Source organism: Cupressus sempervirens, chromosome 3 (assembly GCF_028749045.1).
Source record: "Cupressus sempervirens isolate cs-2001-9-10 chromosome 3, ASM2874904v1, whole genome shotgun sequence".
In the NCBI taxonomy this organism is placed as follows: domain Eukaryota; kingdom Viridiplantae; phylum Streptophyta; class Pinopsida; order Cupressales; family Cupressaceae; genus Cupressus; species Cupressus sempervirens.
The window spans coordinates 1,110,837,802-1,110,864,570 of NC_143120.1; the positions used below are offsets into that span (position 1 = coordinate 1,110,837,802).

At 34.2% G+C, this 26,769-nt stretch overlaps 1 protein-coding gene across 1 annotated transcript; it reads right to left on the reverse strand.

Annotated features, from left to right (window-relative positions):
- Positions 1-7,848: 7,848 nt before the first annotated feature.
- On the reverse strand, positions 7,849-8,499 carry LOC149570679 (tRNA (guanine-N(7)-)-methyltransferase-like). Its single transcript, XM_089817245.1, has one exon. It carries the CDS (start codon positions 8,497-8,499, stop codon positions 7,849-7,851), a length of 651 nt encoding a protein of 216 aa, XP_089673371.1.
- Positions 8,500-26,769: the final 18,270 nt, after the last annotated feature.

The following is a 26,769-nucleotide window of genomic DNA, read 5'->3' on the forward strand; positions in this document are numbered from 1 at the left end:
AATGTAAGTTACCTGAAATTATTTGACAATAAATGTTATATCTTAAAAGAATCTAGAAAAGGATATTTTGATGTAAAAGGCGATGAAGATATATTTCTAGGATATTCCTACAAAAATAAAGCATATAAATGTTTGAATTTGTCTACTCACAAAATCATAGAAAGTGCACTGAGAATTGATGAGTTTATAGAAAAGACTGAAGAAAAAAGCAAGAAAGAACCAAAAGACTATAGAAAATTTGTTTACTTCTAATCTGATACTTTGCCAAGCATATCTAATAATAAGGAGACTTCACTTCCTATGCCCTCTACAATTATCGAGTTGCAAGAAGTGCAAACCAAGTCACAGGGACCCAAGTCACATTCTAAAGCTACTGAGTTAACACCTACTAAGTCTAAAGAACCTAAGCCATAGACTAAAAAACCCGAGTCTCAAGTTGAAATTCAAAAAGAAGACAATGCAATTCATTCAAAAGAAAAAGAACCTATATTTACCAAGTATTTCAACAAACATCATGCACCTAATCAGATTATTGGAGATAAATCAGAAGGTACTATAACAAGAAGTAAGCTAAAAGGTACATGTCTACTTGCTAAATTTGAACCTAGAAGTATTAAAAATGCATTGGAAAATGAAATTTGGATTGAGGCTATGAATGAAGAAATAGAACGAATAGAAAAGAATAAAACTTGGACCCTTGTACCTAGGCCTAAGGATAGAAATGTGATTGGAATAAAATGGGTATTCAGGAATAAGTTGAATGAAAATGGTAAAGTATCAAGAAACAAAGCAAGACTATTATGTAAAGGCTACTCTCAAGAAGAAGGTGTTGATTATGGTGAAACTTTTGCCCCAGTTTCAAGATTGGAAGGTGTTAGGACTTTACTTGCATATGCAGCACATAGAGGATTCAAAGTATATCAGATGGATGTTAAATATACATTCCTAAATGGAATTCTTAATGAAGTCTACATTGAACAACCAGAAGTTTTGTTGATCCTGAAAAAAGGGACATGGTCTGCAAATTACACAAAGCCCTATATCACCTCAAACAAGCTCCTAGAGCATGGTATGAAAGATTACATAATTATCTGATACAAATTGGTTTTTAGAGGACAAATGATAATGGTAGTATGTATATCAAGGAAGTACTAGAAAAGAATATTGTTTTGGTAGAAATATTTGTAAATGATACTCTATTTATAGGGAATGATGACCTATGCAAAGCATTTTTAGAACAAATGAACAATGAGTTTGAAATGTCCATATTTGGTGCGATAAAATTCTTTGTTGGATTGTAGATATAGCAAAACAAAAATGGTATCTATATCACTCAATCTAAGTATATCAAAGAGATACTCAATAAATTTGGAATGGAAGATTCAAAACTAGTTGGAACCCCCATGTGTACTAGACTGAAGCTTACCAAAGATAATGACTCCAAAGAGGTAGATCAAGCCTTATACAGATCAATGACTGGGAAATTATAGTATGTAGTTCACACAAGACCCAATATTGCCTTAGTAGTTGGAATGGTGGAAAGATTCTCAATAAAACCTATAGAAAACCACATGATGGCAATCAAAAGAATCTTGAGATATCTAAAAGGTTCTAAAGGCTATGGATTATGGTATAAACTTGGAGGAAATCTAGACCTAAAAGTGTTTATTGATGCTGATTGGGTAGGAAATCTTGATGATAGAAAAAGAACTAGCGGTGGAGCTTTCTTTCTTGGTAAAAGGTTGGTATCTTGGACAAGCAAGAATAAAAAATGCACATCCCAATCCATAGTAGAAAAAAAAAAATGTTGCAAGAGTAGTAAATTGTTCTAACATTGTTTGGTTTAAACAATTGCTGGAAGGTATGAAGATTGAAATAAAAGAGCCAATTGTCATGTATTGTGATAACACAAATGCAATTACCATATCAAAGAACCCAATGATGCATTAAAAAAAAAAGTACATTGCTACAAAATATCACTTTGTCAAAGAATTGGTGTAGGACAAAGAAATTAGATTGAATATGTCCATACAAAAGAATAGATTGCAGACATATTCACCAAGCCATTACCTAAGGATGCATTCTTATATCTAAGAGGTAAGCTAGGGGTCATTCCCCTATCTAAAGCTCACTAAATGAAGTTTAGTGATGCATCAATAGGAACCAAGTTGAAGATCAATCAATCTATGTAGCTTAGTAAGAGAATATTGCATATGAATCAGTACTCAAGGTACACTAATACAAATTTGGCATGTGTTGTCAAAGAGGGAGAACTATACTATCATATCTTTCTAAGAAATTTGTTTTTCCAAGAGAAATAAAAGCTAAGTAAGTCTACTGCATGAAGGAGAAGTTTTCAGTGGAAAATCTAAGAGGGAGAAACTTTCTATTAGAGAAAGTCTTGTTCTCAAATTTCATTGTGCTATGACATGTTGTGTTGCCATCAATGCAAAAGATAGAGATTGTTGGATACAATTGTTTAATTATGTGTTGTATTTGATATTACACAAATTTTATATCAATTGACAATCAATACTTACTAAGCTCACTTGGTTAGTAAGCTAGTTTTTCTTGTCTACTAAGAATTCTTGAGTTTATTCTATGACAGGAAGTGTCTATTGAGCTCTCTTAGGAGTTGAAGGAATTTTGGCAAAAAGGAGTGTTAACTGAGCTCACCTGGTTAACAAAGAAAATTTGAATAGAGATAGAGCTAATTGAGTTCACTTAGTTACCAAAGGACTTTTTCAAGTTTTTAGTGTTAACCGAGCCTCTGTTGGTTAACACAAGAAATCATCTCAGAACTAGTGTTTATCAAGTAGGGTTGCCTAATGAAGGATTTTTTTGTTCTGGCATATGAAGCTTAACTATTTTAAGTACTAGTTCTAGCTGACTATGGTAATGACTATTGATCATTCTAATTAGTATTGAGCTGACTTGACAATCTAAATGATATAAATATAAGGTGAAGTTGTGATTTTCAAGTGTGTGCAAGTGTGTTGATTGAATTGAAAGGGAAATGAGTGAGAGAAAACTTGAAAGATAAAAAGATATCCTTGTGGAGTAGAAAAGTAATATTCGATCAGGAAGGATCAAGTTTAAGTAGAACAGAGATTTGGATTTAGCAATTTAGTTGCATCACAATCATGTCATGTCATTGTTACTCTCTAATTACCATAGTAGTGATCTAAAACCTCTTAATTGAGTTGGTTTAATAGCCAGTTGTAAATCCTCTAACAAGGTCCATTGAATTGTTTTAAGACCTTTTACAAGGCCAATCCTAACAGGGTGACTAAATCCTACCTAATAGTGTGTTTTGTAACCTTTAACCAGGTTGGCTCCTATTACCTATTTTTGCCTCCTACCAAAAATTTTAATTTGAATACCTAAGCCCACCCAATGGTCTCTCACCATCTTTAATATTATTTAAATGCCCTAGAAATAAAAAAAAATAAAATGATTAAAACTTTATGGTATTTCTTTTTTTTCTAATTTGTTTACACTAGCCCTCAACTTTCTATGCCATTAGATCTTTCGTGATCTATGGTGGGCACTTTCCCACATTCTCAAAATGCACTACCTTTACATAATGTGGGAAAGCCCTTTTGTGATGCATGGAAAGTGAGGCAAATGTTCTTGTGTGGGCCACAAAAAGGAAGAAATGTTAGTCCAGCTGGCATTTTGATTGACGCCCACTTTCCTGCATTCTATCTTTTATCAAACTTCCTGATAATGCGGACAAGCACCCTGGTGACACATGTCCTAATGATTTCATGAAGGATATTCACGTATGTTCAAAGTGCATGGGTTATGTACACTATCCAATGCAATGAGATTGAGGGCTGGCGCTTCCCTGCAATATGAAAGAGCATGAGTTTTAAGGAATGCGAGCAAGTGCCTCACTGCTGCATGTCTCTATGGGACTTGTTTCTTGTGTGGGTCACCAAGGTGGTGCTAGTTGGATGCTAGGTTGTGCTAAGTGGTTTGTGGGCCCAAAAATATTAAGGTCAGGTGTAGTGTAATGAGGATCTTTCATGATCATTGATCTTACAGAGATCAACAATCGATGATTTCCTACATTATGAAGATGTGAGGAAATTAAACAATGCAAGAAAGTTTTTGAAGGACACATGTCCCAGTGAGCCCAGGTAAGGTATTAACAGTTAAGGCTGGTAGTTATGTAACATCATGATCAGGGTTTTGAGGAGGTGGCGTAGTTAGTTGAGAAGATGTGGTCAACTGCATGGAGACTTCATAGGGTGGCAAAATGAAATAAGATTACTAGCCCACATGGCCCATTTTGGTTGTAGTATTCTGTTGACTTGCTGACTCTTTTGATTCGTGAGCTAGAAACAAAGGGAATCAAGTTTTCTTGCACAATTTGATCCTCATTATCAATTCCAACCACTCTTAAATGAATGTTGAACCTAGGAGAACACTCAACCACCCCAATTTATCCATCTATTTGGTCAGAATGGTTTAATGGCATCATTTTTGTTAGGGCCCTATTTCAACAAAATATCAAATTTCATTATATATAAATTTGTGCCCAAATCAGATTTTCTCTAGAATTTTATCAAGAATTAATGGCAATGGTTGTGGAGTAACTTTGGTTAGAAAATATCTCAGTTATGCCTAAGCTATAAAGGCAATTTTTGTAGATTTTGTTTGGGTCGACTCTTCTCTATTTTTCTCTAATATTGCTTTGCAATTTCACTATAAAATCCCCTTTGCCTTTGAATTTTATGACATTCTTATCTCCTTCAACCACTGATGTGAAGTGTAAGAACTATTTTCCTCTTATTGGTGTATTGTAGATATCTACAATCTTGCATGACTATATCTCTTTTGGACTATAAAAGGTATATAAGTGAATCCTCTCTTTCCTTGTGTCATTCATTTGGGTTTTCTAATCTGCATGTGATTGTTAGATTAAAGAAAGTCTGGATGTGTATATCTTTTGGTGTCATGATGGTTCAATAGTGCATGTATGGGTAGAGATTAGTTTGAACACTCTATTTTGGTGCATCACCCCCTTAGGTTAGAGTAGGTAGATTTGCTTCTATGCATTCCTTCTCCCTTTTCTTCTCCAAGATTAGTTAGGTGCACCCTGATAGTAAAGGAAGCTAGCCTTCTCTAGAGACTCAACCTCATAGTTCAAGTCCCACATCTTGGAGGTTGTTTCCATGTTTCACAAAGTTGTCCTTAGGTAAAAACTTTGGACAAGGGTGCAAAATTTTGTGACAATTGTTCCTAATAGGTCTCACTTCAAAAGAGTGAAAAATGGTAGCTAGTAACATTGGTGGTTTTTCCCATATTTGGTTTCCACATTAAATTATGGTGTCTTATGTGTTCATTTCTTTTCTCTTATGCTTGCAAGTGAATTACTGTTAATATTATAAGATCTGCTAAAAGTAATACACACTCTACATTTACTGAGTTACAACAATTTATGTTTTCTTATTTAGCATCAATTTTATCAATTTTTTTGTTGACATCTAAGGGATCTGGGATTTATTTTAGTGGTAACTAATTCAACCCCCCCTCCCCCCTGCCCCTCTTAGTTATGCCTTCTATATTTCCAACACCCTTTTTCCAATAATATCACATTTTCTATTATACCCAAGAATTTTTTTACCAAACATAACTTCGTGATAATTTGTGAATGCACTCTGATATGGAGTAGCATGAAAAGATGCACCAAAATTGAGAACCCATGAACTTAATCTATGTCACCAACTATGAGAACCAAAGCTCCATCAGCTATAGTATCTATGCTATCCTAGATTACTTTGGTTTGAGCCTTCTTGTAATTAAAACATTACTTTTTTGTGTGGGCTAGTTTACCACAAAACTTGCTAGTCATTTCTTCCTCTAGACTTTGAATGATGATTTGATCTACCTCTTTCACAACTTATTCCTCTATTATGTGTGCTCACAACTATTAGAGAATAACTAGAAGAGGGTTCTTGGTGCTTCCTTAACATTTCTTCACTAAGTAATGTAGTTACTACTTCATCAAATTTGAGCTTGCTCTTGGCTACTATTGAAGTGCTTACAACCATTACTACACCTTCCCAGTAGTTCAGAAGTGAACATAATAGTAAAATGGTTTTTGTTTCATCATCTAATGGTATAAAAACTTAAATGATTTGATTAAATAATGTATTAAACTCATTTAGATGATTTGGCATCACTCTCCCTTCTTTCATTCTTAGATTATATAGCTTCTTCATTATAAAAAAATTATTTGATATTGAAGGCATCTCATACAATGAAGATAATTATTCTATTTGCACTTTCCATAGTGATAAGTTTTTCCCATAAAATTTTTTAATTTTCCACTTATCTGTCTCATCTATGGCACTTGAAAATCTTCATCTAATTCTTGAAAATGGAATGAACTTATAACTCTGATGCCAATTGTTGAGCTAATGAAAAATACAAAAAGTAATATAAAATCTAAAACTAAATTAGATAACTTAAAGCACAAGATTTAACACACAAATTTATAGTGGTTCATCTAGAATGTGTACACTACATCCACTCTTCAAGTAGCAAAATATCTCTATTTGAATTATAATTCTCAATATAATGAACAAAAACATCAACTGGCTTTTCATATTCTATACTAGTAACATTCAATGGAAGATGAAAAGGTTGAGAAGAGGAAGAGTTGGAAATGATTGGACTACACAATCAGACTCATTACATATTTCCTTGTCAAAACCATTACATTTGACATTACATAACTTATCATAATTTTCCATTCTATTTTGTACAATGCTTAACAACAGGAATCCTTTTGAACTCCTCTCTGGAAAAGCTATCCTAGGATCAACTCCAAGGTTTTGGGTGATCTTGTGGCCTACTGAAATCCACCCAATTTTGGATGTGATGTTTGATCTGCTATTTGAAAAAGTAACCACAAAAGAGATTTTTTTTGGTATTTTCTATTTTATGATGAATGTAATTTACCAATGCAACTATATGAATTTCTATTTTAACCAAGTATTAGCAAAGAAAATAAAAAGATAAGGTAATTAGATATTAAATAAGATAACTTGAAAGGAAAATTCCTAATGGACATAAACCATGGTAACAACATGTTTATGAGTTAAATCATCAAAAGATTGGGTAGGAAACCAATAAAAATTGGATCAGTGCTTCCCCAATTCCACTAATACAATTGTCAATGGGAACTCGGTAATAACCAAAAGATGTTTCACTTCTCATCAAATCGCAAGGCCATGGAAAGTGCACTTGTGTGAGACAAGAAGCTATGCAGGAACAATAGATGATCTTTTCTCCAACTTGAAATGTTAACAAAATTTGTTAACATGAGGCAAACACCAGAACTAAAATTTCACACAATCATAACAACACCATAACACCATTGGCTCAATTATTATTTATGAACATGCATTCAAAAAAATAACACACTCCAGTAAGAATAACTAAACTCAGAATGAGAGCACTAATAGCATATATTACTACATCAAAATAATAGCCAGGAGTACATATTACATCCATGTATTTATAAGAAATCACCTCCTCTTTTTGTGTTAAGAGTGAGAGATATTAAAAGGAAAACACATGTTAAAAACTAATAACACAAATATAAATATATACAAACTGACTCTCTAAATGGTGCTAAGTAGGTCTCCACCCTTGTTTATATCAATTAATGGGTGCATGAGCCTTTACATGACTTAAAACAATAAAATAATGAGAAGATATAAGCCATAAGATGATCTAGGACTCTTTGGGAGCTCTAAAACTAGAAGGTCAACCTTCTCTCACTAATAGATTTGGGAATGTTTTGCGATGTCAATTTGCATTTGGCTTTTTTTAAAAAAGAGGTGCATTGCTCATTATCTGCTGCCACCGAATCGAGCTCCACTGCCGTCGAGAATTATCACTGCCTCTGAATTGCCAAATCAAGCACCCAAGGTATGGAAAATTTTTTGCTGCTTCTTTCTCCTCCTTTTTCCTTTTTATATGCTCTGGAAACAAACTCAGTAGGGACACTACAGAGATATTATCATAATGGCCCGGATTCACTTTTCGTAAAGCCAAAATTATTTCTTTAACATACTCGCTTACCTTGTCGCGGGGCTCCATGCCTATCATCAGGGTCGATGGGAAAATGGGTGAAAGCTGTACCAGAAGCCCACCAAAGCCGCAGCCAATATCTGCAAACCAAATTTTCTTTTCCTGACTAGTTGAGGCAGAACATGCATTCGCTACTTTCAAATCCTTAGAGTTTGAGACTTCGTGTTCTTCTTGAGCTTCGCCATTAGGGTTAGGCGCTGGAGATTTTTTGTCTTGGAGATGTTTTCCAGAGAAATATGAAGGGAAATGGTCGGCATAATCGAATTGAGCTAGACAGAGAGGTACAGGAAAGTGCAAATCACTGAGAGGATTGTTGTGAGCTCGCACTCTGTAAAAATGCTTCCTTGGATGCTTCACGGATGCGCAATGCTCTCTAGCATGCGACATTGCTCAAATTTGAGGGTTTTTCTTCACATTTCTTGACGAGATTGGAGAGAAGCTCTATGGTGAAGAATGGTTGTTGCAGAACCTCCTGGATGAATGGCTGCCGTAACACGCCTCCCATTGTCTTGTCATATTTCTTCAAGATCCTTGCAACCCCTGTGTAGTCATGGTCTCACTCAACGGACAAATTTGACAAAATGGGGGTTTTGAATTTGAGAAAGGGGGAAAATTAGGGACATAGTCCATTATTAACCTTACATACCTCTGATAAACACATTCAAAAACCTTTTGTCTTTTCAGGAACCCCATATACATCTGATAAACACATTCGAAAGCATTTCATCTCTTTTGGAACTATTGGAATACTTTCAACAACATTAGTGATACTAGATGATGCTCCAATAGGTCCAAGGCAGATGTTGCAATGACTAATACAAAATGAAGGTGTTGCAATATTTAATTTAGAGAGTCCGTTTGAACTTGATACTGGTATTGTGTTTTCTATGGAACAAATGAGAAGCAATTATTAGAAAATAAATAAAATATAAACTGTTCAAATGCAGGAAAAAATTAAATGAAAATTTATTGCTTGTTAAATATACTTTCAGATGTAAAATAGAGGTTTTTTAGTGTGTTGATATTTAAAAAATCACATTAAGTATTATTGCCGGCATGTTATCATTGTCTGTTTATTATGATTAGTATTATTTTTCTATCTTCTTTGTGTCATCAATCAACAATATTTTTCTTTCATGTCATTTTAAGTTAGTATTTAATGCTGAAACAATACAATTATGTACAAGGTCTTGAAGGATTGGAGAACAATGGAGTCTATTCAAACAATGTGTGAGAAGGTATATTTGAATTATTATATATTAATGTATTTGATTTAGAGCTCTACTAGAATTGATGTTTTGTTTTTAGATTATAGGCTTGTAATTGAGCTATTAACAATTTACAATACAGTTACAATTGGATTGAAAAAATGAATTATAAAACTGTCACATAAAATTAGATTTAAAATTTGACCAGATAGTGTGGAGGACCTCCTACTGCTCCAATTTGCAATATCCTCCTCTTCACATGCATAAAACAGAAATGAAAATGTTATAATCTATCATAACAATGGTCTTTATGTAATGCGTATACTACCATAGCCCATACACAATTTTGAAAGACTACAATCAAAATCTAGACTCATATAATTGTGATCTCTCTAGCACTATGATGTCATTTAATATGTCTTGCTAACACTTGTAAATTTTGTTCCTTTTGCCATGTCATATAATATGTCTTGCCTTGTAGCTTATATGTTTTGAAATTGTTGTTAGGCCTTGTAGCTTGTATGATTTGATTGCTGGAGAGCTTCTACAGCTAAGCAAGAAGGTTGTTGCACGAGTTATATAGCCGCACACTCATGTATGAAAATTGCATATTTTTTAATCTAATGTATATTTTAACTAGACTTTTAGCTTATATGTTTTGAAATTGCTGTTAGGCCTTGTAGCTTGTATGATTTGATTGCTGGAGAGTTTCTACAGCTAAGCAAGAAGGCCGTTGCACAAGTTATATAGCCACGCGCTTGGGTATGAAAATTGCATATTTTTTAGTGGCTTAATCTTGTAAGGTCTCTTGAAATAAGACCTTCAGGCGGTTGGTCAAAGTTTTACAAATAATCTTATCCAGAAATTTGCCTAGAGCAATTGATTGAATGTTATAAAAGGTGATTGGATTAAATGTCTTAGGAATAAAGTCAAAGAAAGTATTTTTTAAAATATTAAAGTATTTAGCTAGGTCTAAGAATATTTGTGTACTTTTGACAGTTTTTCTTAGTTTGTGAAAGTTGTAGACCGAAGTTTTCATAGCCCGATTTTTGCTTCTACAAAGAACGATCATGTCAGATAATATAAGTGAAGAACAAAATAGGGAGACAATCGATAGATTGTGGTCTAACTTGAAAGAAAAGGTGATGGAAAATGTTATTGTCCTTTCAAAATTTGTAAGGGCTTAAATCGTAGAAGACTGCTAATCAAAATAGCTAAGAGACATTGCAGGGAGAATGGTCACATTGAAGGGGGGCATGACTATCATCCACTAGTAATTTGTTCATTATATCATTTTAACAATTTATATACATATGAAATCACTTGATGATGAGTTGATGATCATGGTTTATTTATGTTAATCAATTTTATATAGGTTGATCTCCCCAGGGAAGTACATGATATGAAGCACAACAATTCAAAGAATATAGTTTTTGAAGTGGAGGAACATGGAGGTGCAAATATCCAAGGTGAAGACAATGATCCCATGGAAGATGACGATCATGCGCTAGAAAACACAATTGAAGATGATGGTATAAATACATTGATCCATGACACATTTAGTCCAAGCGTATCTGATCATGATGATGATGATAGCCTCAATGTACCTCTACTTGAGAAGGCATACGAGCCCCTATATAAAGACTCCCAAACAACTCTTCTCTCTGTTGTATTGTTGTTGTTGAACTTGAAGGTTATGAGTGGTTTATCCAACATAACTATGTCACGTATGTTAAGGTATGTCATATATGTCTTTATAGTTAACAAAGGGTGAATAATGTACCACTAATATTGTTTATATTAACAACTTATATTTTTTCTTGTAGATTGATAGGCGAGTTTCTGTTACCATCATCAAATATTCTACCTCACTCATATCAAGAATTATCTACTATTATGAAAGATATTGGAATGGAGTATCAAGCAATACATGCTTGTCCCAATGATCATATTATATATTATAAAGAACATGAATTTGCAACACAATGCCCTGTATGTCATGTGAGTAGATATCAAACAGATCGACTAACAAAAAAGGTGCCTCAAAAGGTTCTTCGTTACATCCCCATTATTCCACGGATGCGACAATTATTCAGGTGTAGTAGCTTGACTCAATTTATGGATTATCATGCATGCAATAGAAGTCGAGATGACATTATTCAAATCCCTACGGATGGTTCGGCATTTATGCACATAGAGGAAAAGTGGCAACACTTCAAAGAAGAACCTCATAATCTCAGGCTTTCATTGGCAGCGGATGGTGTCAATCCATTTGGAGAGATGAGATCTGTTTACTCGGTGTAGCCTATTTTTGTTATCAATAATAACATTCCTCCGTGGATGTCAATAAAGAGGGAGCACATTATGTTGGCAATGATTGTTCCAGGTATCTTATCATTTGATAGTTATTAATTTACATGTACTTAAAAATCTTGCAGTAAAACGGTCACAATAATTATGTAATGTTACTGTTCATTCAAGTAGGTAAATATCAAGTTAAAGATATGAATGTATATATTGATCCTCTTATCGACGAGTTGGTGGAGTTATGGAACGATGTCACTATGTATGACATGTCTAGACCAATAGGACAAAGACAATTTCAATTCCATGCAATACTTGCATGGACAATACATGATGCCCCAGGGATAACACATTTTTGTGGTATGTTATAGTGAATTCAAGTTGCGCATGATAATTCATTAATGTATAAAAATCAACATATTTAATAATCCAATTATATCATTATCTTGTAGGTCTTCAAACAAAGGGAAAATTTGCATGTCCAGTTTGTGGTCCAAAAATGAAATCTCGTCATTCAAAAAGTTTAAGAAAGCAGGTGTTTGATGAGTGTAGACACTTCCTCCATAGGAATCATAAGTATCGAAGTACGAAAAAACATCTTTTCAATGGGAAAGAAGAGACTACATCAAAGCCACGAAGAATGACACCTTGCCTATGGAAGTTGGAATATAATAGAATTAATCATCGAGGTAATGTCGTTCCACATAATGGTTTATGTTTGTAATTTATATATTTCTATTGTGATTTTTGTTTACTAATTGTGTAATTGATGATCATGAAGGTCGTCAAGGCAGTACTGACAACCTTCCAAAGGGACTAAAAAGCTATCCCAGACAATTTAGCAGGTTGCCGTACTACGAGCACTTACAAATTGTGCATTTGTTTGATTCTATGCATATTGGAAAGAATATAATAGAGCCATTGTGGAAAATATTGGATGGAAGGCGTGACAAAGAAAAAATTGTCAAAATTTGTAATGACATTCATGAATCCAATCATGCATTGAAGAATTTCATTCACTCAAATAGCAACAGAGATTGGATTAATATAAGTGCCCTTCCTTGGTTATTAATGGAGCAACAAAGTGATGCCATAAAAGAAGTCATACGAAAAATTCGATTTCCCACAGGATTTGTTGTGAACATAAACAATCTCATATCAAAAAAAAGTGAATTTGGGCCAGGGCTCAAAACGCATGATTGGCATACTTTCATCAAGGTAAGTTATGTTCTTCTGTATTTACAATATATTCATAAACTACGTGTACTGTTCATTATGTTATGTTAGAAAACAATGAAATGATTGGTTTATAATTACTGCAGTACGTGCTTCCTCTATCTCTCCTAGAGCCCTTCAACAATAACATCAAACAAGTGATATACGATCTTGGAAAATACATGAGGTAAGCAGTAATATCTATTCAATTTGTTGTATATATTTATTATATTCGTGATTTTTTTTTCTTGCTATGTAATCTATTGTATATTATTTTGTAAAGTCTCGTATCTATATATTTTTTGTGACTTGAATCTCTTAATGTAGGTGGTTGTCATCTAAAGAAATCCATAAAGAAGATATAAACTATTGGAAGAGAATAATTCCTCATTTACTGTGTGAAATGCAAAAGTGTCTACCTCCAACTTTTTTCAATGCACAGGAACACTACCTCATACACCTAGTTGAGGAGATTGAATTGTGTGGACCTGTACACAGTAGGTCAATGTGGATGGTTGAGAGGCACTTGAAATCTTTGAAGGCTTTGGTTCGACAAAGAGCACATCCTGAGGGTTCTATGGTAGAGGGATATATGGTATACTAGACTATGGTGTACATTACTAAATATCTTCCTAATTTTGCATCAAATATCCGTGTAGATCAGATTTGGGATCTCGAGCCTTTTAAAAAATTAGAAGGGGAGTACTTGATTGGGAAAGGTACATTGAGGAAAGTGAAAGGTGCTCGAGAGTGGGATGCACTACATTTGTATATTGCAAACAATCTTGATTGGATGATGGTATGGATTGAACGATGTCAACATTCTGGTCGGACATTAACATGGGAAGGTGTATCTTCATTGGTTAAAGAAGCTCATCATAATGGAGATTCCAATGTTACGCAAAGGGAAATAGATTTAGCATGTGGTTTAAGAGATTTCCAGGTACGTACAAATTTATTAATCACCCATATGTTTATCAACTCATGATACAATAATTTTGACATGTTTCACATATTATTGCAGGTTAAACACCACAAGGCTATGTTCTGTAATGGTCAGAAATTTCACATCAAAGTGTTGGATGACACGAAGAAAACTTGTGATTCAAGAATAACTGCAGTCTTTCAAGTGACTAATATTTCATCTAGAAACGACTTACATCCTCGAGAGTCTAAAAATTGATACTATGGCATTTCGGATGATATACTAGACTGTGATTTTAGTTCCTTCAAATTAGTACTCTTCGTTGTCAAATGGTACAGGCTACGACTTAATCCAAATGATCCTGATAGAACTGTTATTGAACATGATAATGAATTTACAATGGTTAATACAAGGTCATTTGAGCCAGTTGGGGATGAGCCCTATGTTCTTCCAAGCCAATGTGAGCAGGTATTTTACTCAGAGGTTCCACATAAACCGGGTTGGTCATTTTTTGTTAGACATGAACCGAGAGGAAGGCCAATAAAGTATAATGCGATGGAAGAAGAAGATATCGAAGAAGTAGAAGATGATGTAGATGTTGCTACTGATGATGATGATGAAGATGAAGATGATGTTGATGTTGATGATGACAATGACAATGACGATGATGATGATGGTGAGGATGATGATGATGATGATGAGGATGATGATGATGACGAGGAGGAGGATGATGATGATGATGACGACGACGAGGATGATGATGATGAAATTTAGAGGTATGCTAATAGAAATAGAATAGAATACTGCTAATCTAAATTACCTATTAATCTAAATTAATTAAATAAAACTATTTAAAACACATATTGATGCGTGAATGTATTGAGCCTTATTTTCTTTCAGGTCAAAAGCATTTGTAAGTGTTTAGTTTAGAAAAGGGAATTCATTAAATATCTATAAAAGGGAGTTGTAACTAGAATAATATCTATAATGTGAGCCTGATTTAAGTGTTATATTGTGTACCTTTTAATGTTTTTAATTTTTATGTGATGCTTATGATGGATGTGATTATGATTATGATGTGATTATACTCATGATAATTGAATTACATTTGCAAGAAACTGAACCCCTTTCAGGAGCATCCCGCATAGTCTCATGGATCGACAGGTATAAGTCAATACTCCTTATAGATAGTCTATTTAATATACTTATCAATAGTAAGATTGATGTCTTCTAAGATCTCTCCCATTCGCAGGTAGCAGTGAATAGGTATTTGTCAGAAGTGTCTTCCTCGAGTGAGGGAAATATAGGAATAGAAGAGGAAAGCGAGACATGCAGTTTATCTAGAACAGGGAGATTAACTAGAGGTCAAAGGACTAGAAGGAAATTCAATAAATGCATGAAATTTTTCCTTGCTCAAGGGGGGTCATGTTCTTATGATGATGAGATGGAAGGTGACATCGATGTGCCCTTGAGGTACCAACATCTACAGAAACATTGGGTACCCAAGGAACTTCCTCCAATAAACACTGATTTTTATGTTAACGAGAGGATATATCGCATAGCACCATCATCATTACATGGTTTGGGTCTATTTTCTATGGATGGCATAAAGGTGTCTTACAAAAAAGTTTCTGAATTGATGGAGTATGTTGGACCATGTTATGATTACAAAAGTTGGATGCATATTGTTCAATATAAAAAAAGTATGCGTAGGTATGCCCTCTCAGAAAATTATATACAACAGCAAGACAATAATCAAAGTAAAAGTGTGGCTATATACATTGATGGAAGGCCAAAAGCAACAGGGAATATTGCGGGTTTTATAAATAGTACATGACCCGGGTCAACTATAAAGCAACCCAATTGCATATTTGAGGCGCACGAGGGAAATCGTGTATTCATCTGTGCGATAAAATCAATACGTGCAGGGGAAGAGCTTCTTATTGATTACAATTTGAACCGCATAAATACAAACGAGGCTACTATCATGGGGGTGGTACATACTATTAAACCAACTTCTAATCAATGATTCCAACATACCATTTAGTCAATAAATTTTGGCTAACATTTTTATACTTGATCTTTGACACAGGGGCACAATATGGAGCAACCGCCTAGAGGGGATGCTAGCGATGTTCCCGGCTCATCTACACATGAGCAGGTAAAACTCATTGTAATTGTGCAAACTAGATAGAAGCAAAATGTTATTTTTTTAATGTTGTTTTCTTCATTTTTTTGGAGTAATTTTGATAATACTAATACTATTGTTGTCACAGAGGGCCAGTGGTCGGAGGGAGGGAAAGGAACCTGCACTCCCTCAGCAGTCCACCCCTGAGGAGGACCCATTTTATATTGATTTAGTAGAGACCGATGACCCGATCGGTTCGATTAAAAAGTTGCTAAAGAAAATTGGCAGAGAAATTATACGATTGGCAACCATTAAGCCTACTACTTAGGAAATAAAAAATAGGGCATCTGAATTGTTGCACACCTCTGAAACTTTAAAAGTAAGTATTAATGAAATTTTTAATTATAGCAAGAGTTCAATAATAGTTTTTATGTTATGCTCTTTTATTCCATTAATTAAAATATGGATGTGTTGTCTTTACAGAGTTTTTTGCGTGATTTCGAGCCCCATTTTCATGATGAGGGTGCTGCAGGTGGTTCAGGTAGATCGCATGTTCCATTCCCCACTTGTGTTTTCCATTGAATATAGATAGAAATTATCATAATCATTGACAATACATGCAATTAAGACTGAATTTATGCACGCGTTCTATATTTATGCATGCTCTAACAATTTTATTCTTTAGCTTCAGATCCTATGATGACACCACCTCCATCCAGGACAACCACAAATCTCTTTCCGACTGCTGAGTCAACAACACGCAGTTTACAGGCATTGACTGTTGCACCATCTACTGTTACACAAATCCCTCTTTTTCTCTCTTTTTTCATGCACATGGTGTCAATGTATAATAAAGGAACAATTGATTTGCAATATTTTTCATTTTTACATTTAAAATATTTAAAATGTAGCAAATGAAATGATTTATCCCAAACAGAAACAAAGTGAAATGACTTATCCCAAACAGAAACACAAATGAGAAGCCATGCCTGGTTTGCAAATAGCAGAATGTAATCATAAAGGAGAAACTAATATGTTTGAAAGCTTAAAATAAAAAAAATCTTTAGAACTTAGAAACAAAATAGTCAACAAAATGTTCTGTTGATATTAGGCATTAAATGCCAAGGTAAAAGGCAGGATGTATTACAGAATCTGCAGAACATATTAGAGTTGAATCTGGGACCCAGAATTTATTTTCTCTTTGAAGATTTAGCCTCTTTAATAGGTTAGCTAAAAAATTTGTCATGTGCGAAATCTCACAAGTATGCTACAAAATAGCACAATCTCTAGCAGAAGGGTACAAAGATGAGGTAAAGTTAAACAATGGCAAGAGACAACACCTTTGCCGCAAAACATATGAAATGAAGTCCCTTTCAAAGTCACTAATGTTGTCCAACACTTGCTGTTAAAATATATTAAAAAACAAAATGGCGAGTTTGATTACTTACAGCTAGAAATACAGAATTGAGCAATGCCACAAATGTGGGCACCAATTAACAGAGACAGAAACAAACAGTGAAATACCTTTACAAATTTGATTCCATTCTTTTCATTTGAGATTAGGGTAAGCATAATTGTTGTTTTTTTTATACTTTTCTTTAATTTATTTTTAATTTATAACATGTTTAGATGTAATTTGAAATAATAGATTTAGTCATTTAATGATGAAGAACCAAAGGGATCAGAGCTTTAAACTATCTTTGTATCGGTATCCACTTTATCGGTATGTACAAGGATACTTTCAGCATTTTAGGATATGGGCAACCCTTAATGCCCAACGAGCAAGGAGATGGTTGAATTGATGTCTCTTTTGAATTGACTTGATTAGTTAGTTGATGTTGATTGTTGGAACAACTAATAATAAAAGAGGGTGATCCTTGTAGATGTAGATAAAGTAAAAAACCCATTTCTCTTTGCAATAAATATCTCCAAATTTCTCTTTGCAATAATTTATCTAAAACAGGTTAATTTATCTGAACTTATGAAACTTATGAAACTTTTTGCAATAGGAGCTGCAGCATCATTCCCTGGATGTTCCTATGTTCCTAGCACGGGAACGGTGAAGGATGTCATATTGATCGTCAACGACGATGAAGGCATTCCATTAAAAGTAGCCAAAGTTCTAGGTACTTTAAAGTTATTATTCTATAGTGATATAATAGTAATTTAGTTTTTGATCACTCTTCATCGACTAATGATCCCATGATTTTTTTGTAGGGAATGATGTTTTTTGGAAAAAAACTTGGTGATGAGTGTTTGCGAATATTTGGGCCCACCGTGCATACCTGGTAGAACATCATATCCTAACTAAAACCCCAAACCACTATTTTGATTTCATATCATTGCTAGAATAGTTTTCTTTTTCATCCATTTCTTGAACTATATTAAAGGTAGCTTCACTTCAATTATGAGTCTAACATGTTTTTTTTTACTTAAAAGGTGGAATCAACAAGACAAAAAATTGAAGGATGATCTTCTAGAGAGCATGACCCAACTCTTTGGACCTCATGCATTTGAGAGAAACAAGCTCCTTGAAAAAGTTGTTTTATGTTTGAAGTATATTAGGGACCAGTATAGAAAAAATTTACGGGATAACCCTAGGTACGAGCGTCCACCCTATGTTCTTGAGGCTGACTGGCAGGCTCTAATTTTGGATGGAAAGTATAAAGCTGACAAGAAAAATACAATTACACCAGTAGAGAGTACACGGCCAAGGTATGTGATACTGTTGAGAATGTAATTATGTACTAATTAACCTCTATATTTATATTATCTAACATATTTCAAACTTTTCATAGATTGCCTGACACATCAAAGGCAACAAAGGAAAGAATAGAAAAGCACAAGACACACAAGCTCGGCTTTGGTGGTTTTTTGAAACTTCAAGCACGAGTTGTAAGTATTCTTGATCCTCAACTTTTGCAACTTTTGTATTTCCTTTTGATATTTTAACTACCCTCCATTGGTTGATGAAACAATGCAAGTAAAATTCACCATACCACGCAAAAATGCAGGGCTTAGAGTTCAAGAGATGCCTCACAGAAGAGGATAAGAGAATTGGCTTCCAACAAGGCTATAGAGCCATGGCTGAACGGCTACGATCTGAAATTAGTGTGGAAGGTTTTAATAATGATGCATCTGAGCCATAGGTAAATAAGCTAAATGAAATTTATTTCAAATTTAATACTTTACCAATTAGTCTATTTGATGTTAAGCAAGCAATGATAACAATGCGTAGGATGTTGGAATGCAGCCTGACGATCCTTCTACACAATCTGTGAATGCTGAAGGTTTGCATGATGTGCATCCCAGTGGTGGAGGTATACATTTGCTATTAAATTTTGTATATGTAATTGCAATTGGTGTTTGGATTAATGTAACATTTTGTATAGCAGCTGTAGAGGATCAAGGCGTCGATGTTCATGAGCGTGTTGACATTGAGTCCAGACAAAATGATGTGGTCATATCAGGTAAAGAGCGCCATAGTTATGTTATTTAAAATAATTAAATACTTGTAACAATTATAATAAATTATTTTTAATTTAACTCTTTTATTTGTTATTGTAGAGGACCCCCCTTTGAATTAGCATATGAATTTGAGATCATCAAGAATAGAGAAAAGAACTGATGAGGGGGGAATTGATGATGACACTGATGCTCCTGTTAGAGCTTACATAGAAAAAAGAAATAGAAAGAAAAAAAAGAAATGATTGTCATCTACATACCTTAATTGATAATGATTGAATTTCATGTCTCAATGAATTTAATTATGTGCTAATGAATGTTCATGAATTATGTTTTAATGCAAAATATTGATGAATGTTGCATTTTTATGAATCTAATGTGTTAATGAATGTTATCATGTGATATTGATTGAATGTTTCTTAGGTGATAAAGTGGTGACTCTGTGCTCCCTTATTGCCTCTGTTTGAGTAGTCTCTTTGTTTTTAAAATAATAGCATCGACATCTTTCTATGAGACCAAAGCCTCAACATCTTAAAAATATTGAAGAGAGTTTTTGCTGGAGCAAAAGAGGCTGCATCTCCTCTTGAACTTGCAAGAGTCAATTGTGGCGATGAGTTTGGACTAGGTGGACTAGGTCCATACTATCTAGGACTTTTGGACCTTGTCTAGGATGTAGGCTCACTTTATCTATGTTGTTGAATCATGGAATAAGTGGCATTGGATGACAAGGCAAAGGAAACTAGGTGGGTTGACAACCTCAGTCATAGATCATGGTCCCAATAGACATCACAAAACCCAAGAGTCCAAGAACTACTAAAATGCCAAGCTTCTAGAATTAATCTGGGTGATTAGTAAGCTACATTTCATCTTACTCTCCCCTATTTCGTCAATTGGTTTCCTATATTTTCTCTAACAGTTTACTTGTAGACATGTATGTAAAACTTAGAAGCCTGCATATATGATTAAATTTGTGGGGAGTTATTTTTAATTCTTTCCTAAATCTCAAAATGAATTATTGTAAAATTTTGTTTTGAAAACAATTTGTATATCTCTCAACTCCTTTTATCAAAAATGTTAATTTTTTGTTTCTATATTTTCTTGTACTCTACAAGAGAATAGTAGAGAGCTTCCTTAGAAGCCTTGGGTAAAATAGTTGATGATGCTATCTTGGTGTCTATTGTTTTACAGGCACTACCATTCAGATACAAGGCATTTGTGACAACATTGAATGTCACGAAACATATTCCCAATTTTGAGGAACTAGTAAATCTCCTCCAAAAGGAAGAGTCTATAAGCCAAGATTGTGGTGAGGATGAAGAAGCCTATGAAGCAATTTGGTGGACTTCCCAACATCATTTGTAGAATCAGCTACATATCTTGATGAAGATTGGAGAATAGTTAGAATCCTTTTTCAAAAAGATTGCTGAGTTGAGAGCTTCACAAGCTTTGTTTAAAACAATTAACGATGCTATCTTAAGACCTACTGTTTCACGGGCACTGCCATCCAGATACAAGGTGTTTGTATGTCCCCTTTTTGGTATATATGAGACACTACTGAAAATATACAATTCCTACTTAAATAATTTTTTTATTGATCCAATTTTAATTAACAAGTAGTAAATAATTTAAATGATTCAAATATACAAAAGAATTCACAATTATGATCAGAATGAAATGTCTTCCTGGTAAGTCCAAATGCAAATGCTGAATTTCTGTATAGTACAGAATGTAGCATACAAATAAGCGAAGGCTGTGCCAAATATAACAATGTAGAAATATGCTCAATAACCTAAAGGGTTGTCTCTGATCTCTCTATTTAATCCATGCTGCAAATACACATTGGTATGGTGTTCATGGACAGAGATAGGCTGTCTCCGGTATATCTTTGAATGGCTTATGCACTGATTCTCTGGATTGTGAAGTTGTCTTTGATATGGAAAATATGGTTTACGCTTCTCTAATGGATGTTGTCTCTGATATACAGTTAAATAACTTGTACCAATGTTTGTGGTAGTAACCTTCTATGCTCCTAAGTCGAGCACTTTCTGCAAGGGAATATATAAGTTATCAAACGTCAATTCTTCACTGCCTCTTGGAGAGCTGATTGACTTGTATATATATGTGCATCAAACTATGAAATTGTGCAGGTGGAAAGATGCCACCCTTCATAACAACTGCTAATTATATTGTTACCCAATAATCATTCATGATTATTCAGTGAACTAATTATGAGTGATTATTGCTAACAATTGCCAGCCGATTATGCTATTAATCATGAATCACTAATTGCCAGGTGGATAATACTATCAGCGTATGTTATTATACTATGGTAAACTTATAAGGCCAATATATGAATCGAAAGTGATGGCCGATCATATTTTTCTTTAGTCTAATGATGTATGGTGATTCATTAGTCTTATGATCTATGGTTATTGTTGTATTAGATCTGATGATTTTCCTTTTTTCAGAGATATGTGCATACTTATATGATGCTTAATGAAATGTGGATTGGAATGAAATAATGTGACAATGATAACATGATGTGGATGATGCATGATAATGATGCATTTACATCTAGATGGATGTGTCTATATATGGTGTGGGTGTCATGAATATATGTATGCATGTGATGGAACATCATAAATGGATACATTTATGTGGATGAAAATGTATGTATCATGAGTGGATGCATATCTGTGGATGGCAATGCATATGAATTTTGATGCATATCATGATGATTATCACATAATGGTTGCTACCAGTAATCAAGTCATTGGTCCATCATGCAGCTCACTAGCATTGACGATATAGACAAGTGATTATCCAAAGTTCACTTGTACATAGCATCAAGGTTAAGTGTCTCCATGGTGGCTGGGTGACTTGTTGATCAATTCTAACTATTATGCAAAGATGCAGATAATTTATGAGACAAGGTATGCTTCTGATCAAAGAATGCATTCTTACAATATAAAAAATACATTGTACGAGACAAGATAATGTATGAGACAAGGTATATGATCAAAGAATACATTCTTACAATATAAAAAATTACTTGTTTATATTGTAAGAATGTATTCTTTGATCATATCATTTATCAACATTCAATTTTTTGGATTTGTGGTTAGATGAGTTCAATTTTTTAATGGCTTTGGTAGGCAAAAAGAGAACTTTTGGTTTAGATTTTTGTTTAAACATCTTAGTGTAATATGCTTGTTTAAAAATTTCTTATTTTTCATAAACAAAATGTCATAGTTTAGAAAGTGTATTTAATTATTTTATTTATGTTGCAATAAATTATGGATAGTAATTTAAAGGTCAAGTAATTTTTTAAAAATTATTAGTTTCGATCCAATATATTTTTTTTGGTTTAACTTCCACATCTGTCGTAATTGCGACGGGGTTGCCGTCGCATGTACAACAACCCCGTCGCAATTGCTGGGGATTCTGTTGCTATTGCGATGGCAACCCCAGACATTGCGACGAGGTTGTTGTACATGCGATGGCAACCCCATCGCAATTGGAGTCGCAATTGCGATGGCTGTGGAAGTTAAACCAAAAATATATGGTTGCATAGCGATGGATGGGCATCGCAAATGCGAGGGAAACCCCATCGCAATGTCGACGAAAAGAAGAGGAATTGTGACAGGGTTGGTGTGACAATAAGGTGGTTGCAGAGCAACGGACGGGCGTCGCAAATATGACGGCAAGGGTAGACATCGTAAATTGTGACTAAATAACTACGATGTCTATGTCTGTCGCAGTCACGACACATTTCTGTCGTAATTGCAACACATAGCCGTCGCAAATCGGTGCCGAATCTATTAGTGTCTAGGAATTGTAGGGAGTTGAACTATTATCAAAATATGTTTCTACTGCATGGAATGCTCTAAAATAACAACTGGAAGGTAATTGTCAGCACATTGCTTCTTCTTGAAAACTTTCAATGCACTTCTGAGAGAAGCACACCTTAGCACTTGTGCACCTTCAAGGAATTTGTTGAGATAATGGGTGTTGCACACACATTGCATAATATTGTTATATTGTATTATTTTACTTTATTATGTAATGTTGCACCTAGATGGATGTGCAACATGTAAATATTCCCATGGGATATACTTGATGAGTTGTATTGTAACATTGTGATAATATTTGATGTAATTATTTAGTATTGGGGAAAAGAATTAAATTTCTAATATTAAATGTGGGGTCAATGTTAGGTAACACATAGTTTTATCACATGGTTTATGTAATACCACTTGGTAGTTTTGTGGGACTTGCTACTATATAAGTAACCATAAGGGTAGTTGTCATGTGGAGAAGACAGAAGGTAAAAAGGCAAGAGTCAAGCAAGACAAGGCTTGATAGGTTAGCCAAGGGAGCATTTGTGAAGGTTGGAAGCATGGCATGGGATGTGTGGATTCATGCTTGTTCACATGGATTTTTTGGTTGTGGTTATAGCTTTGAAGGCTTCCATAGTTGTATTGCAATGGTGTTTTTGTTGAATAATACATGGTGATGTATTCTTTTAGAGGCTAGGTTTTCCCCTTAATGAGAGTTTCCCAGGGTATATCTTGCATCACATTTATGTGGGTATGTTGTCTATTCTTTTGCATGTGGGCTTTAATTACATATATATTTCAAATTATTATGGCTATGTAGAAATGATTATATTCTTTCTTGCAAGCTTCTTTACAGACTTTGTACAAGGTGCTTAATTCACCAAAAAATAAAAGTTCTTAATTTTGAAAATGGTTTCGATTTTTTTTTCGATGAGGTCTAGGGAACTCTAGTGTACTTATTTTTCCATTTTTGATGATTTATATCCTCTTTATAGACAAACATTTTCATAGATTTTAACTCCTTCTATTTGAAATCCAAAGGCACCTATTTTTAAAATAGGCATACAATACCATGGATATTTTTTCTATTATGGATAATGAGGATGTCTTTTTATCTATAAAAAGAAGCAAACACTAGTTATCTTATGTTGGAGACCTAAAAGAGGACTCCACAAGACTCAGAATGACAAAAACTTGGGTTCACACTAGTCAAAAAACACAAGACAATGGATTTTTCCCCCAAAAGCTAGTTTTGCACACTAGTGCACCTAGCACACCTAGGCAAGTGTACTAGTGTTTCCTTAGAAATGGAAAAGTTTGTATTTGTACACTAGTGCGTATGCACATATTAGTGAGGTATGTATGGTGTGAATGTGTGCAACTACACACATGCATGTTATGGAATTGTGCAAGCAAGGGATGTCTTATATAAGCCCTTGAGGGGATCATAGTGCACACCTCCATAGGTGCACACCTCTGAAGTTGTGCACATTTGAGGGTGTGCATATGTGCAAGTGTGCATATCTGCATCCCCATAGTAGGGGTGAGGTGTGCATCTACACACTTGGCACACATGCATATGTACACACTTTAAGCACAATAAAGTCCTACACTTGATTTTGTTGATCTATCTCTGACTATCTGACCCTTCATGATTAGAGACTAGGGTTTAACCTAGACATAGGAAAAGGTCCAAAATGACTGAGGATTCAAACTAGATGCCTCATAGGGAATTTTGAAACTAGGGGGTCCCCATTTTGTGACTCAAAATTGGGTGTGCATTGTGAGGCCACAACAAGTAGCCCCAACAAAAGGTAAGGATAAAGGGAATCTCTTCATCAGCAAGTATCCTTCTAACATGTTTCAAATGACAACTAAATTTTGAACACTCCAAGAAGCTTTCAAGTTCCTTGATAGTCAAAAGTTCAAAATCTTGAGTCTTCAAGCTCAATGTGTGCTTTATGTATTCATTTCCTTCAAGTTCTCAAGGTGTAGTCTATCATGAGTATCTAGTAGCTTGGAGAAAATATTTTGGTCCACTGGTCCATTCATCAAGAATCCTCATAAAACTTTTTTATCAATCACTTATCTGATCAGATGAGAGAATCTAATCTGAGGACTCTTGGAGAGTTATCAATTCTTTCTATTTTGACTCTTTGGTAACCTTATTTATCTTGCTTTGTGGAGATTGCATGTTTCCACTTGATTCTTCCTTGGAGCATTTTCATAGTATAGGATAGTTATTTTGGAGAGCATATCCCTATATATTTGATTACATTTTACAAACATCTAGAATCTTTAGATATAACACCTTTGTAACTTGTTTTCTTTATTTTCTACTCTGACCATGCTTAGACTATGTGGCCAAGGTATTGGTGTTATTTTCAAGATTTTTACTTTAGTTTGTAACTCTTGCATTCCTCTTTTGATGAACTTTTAGGAAACTTTCATGCTAGATAGTGATATTAGCAATTCTTTGAAGAGACCCTTTGTCTGAATCATCAATTTTTCAATTATCCCTTGCTACTATCAACCTAGATTCAAAAATATCCTAGATAATCAATTCTTAAGTATGTAAAGTGTTGAGAGCTATCAATTTGTGATTCTAGTTTTAAGACTAGAAGTCCTCTACAACTACAAGCAACACCTATTTTTATTTGGTACAAGAAACAAAATCATCTAAATTCTTTGACAAAGATATACCTCTTCCAAAGATCAAGACTAGTTGAGATGGACCACATGTTGGGAACAACCCTGGCAAAACATAGTGGCTCCCTAACTCAAAGAATAAAAAAGAAAAAGAAACAAAATAATGCAAAACCTAAACAAAATAGACTCAATACAAATAAAACTAACACCTAACTAAAAATACTAAAAAGACTATATAAAAACAAATAAAAAGACTCATATAAAAAAAAACCCTGAATAATAAGAATGTGGGGTGGTTGTCAGTAGATTGCTTATTATGTGCAATAGTAATGAACCAACCCATATGGTTCTAAAAAATTTTGACTTTTATTTGTACTCAGAAAAAAAAAATTTGAAATCTTGGTTCAAACTTTGGGTACAAATCACACAAAATCAGAAGTTGTGGTAATTCTTCATAGCCATGATTGATCCATAAACAAGTTCTCTTACCTTCAACATCATATTCAAATTAAAAATCATCAAACTAAAAGGGATAATGGGAAGATATCACCTGATCTAGAGAGTCCCCCACCATAGGAGTACACTCACATGTTGTAATTTCTCCTTCTGGTGGTCTTATCTCATGATACACAACTCTACACACACATTGAAATACTAGCATCAATGATGTAATATAGCTGCCAGAACAAGACCCAAAAGATAGAACATTTTTTTTATGGTCCTTATTATCACCATCATTAGCCTTAAACCATGAATTATTACCTTTATGATCCTTGGGAGCACCAAACTCAATTATATGCCTTCCTTTTCAATTATAGGATTCATTAATATCAATAATGAAGGTGTTTTCTCTGTCATATCACAAAGAAGCATGTTCACAATCATACTTACCCTCCATTAAAATATCCTAAGCTAACAAGAAAT

Bases quoted from the DNA above. Each gene is read 5' to 3' on its own strand.
- LOC149570679 (XM_089817245.1), bottom strand. From the start codon at position 8,499: ATGTCGCATGCTAGAGAGCATTGCGCATCCGTGAAGCATCCAAGGAAG.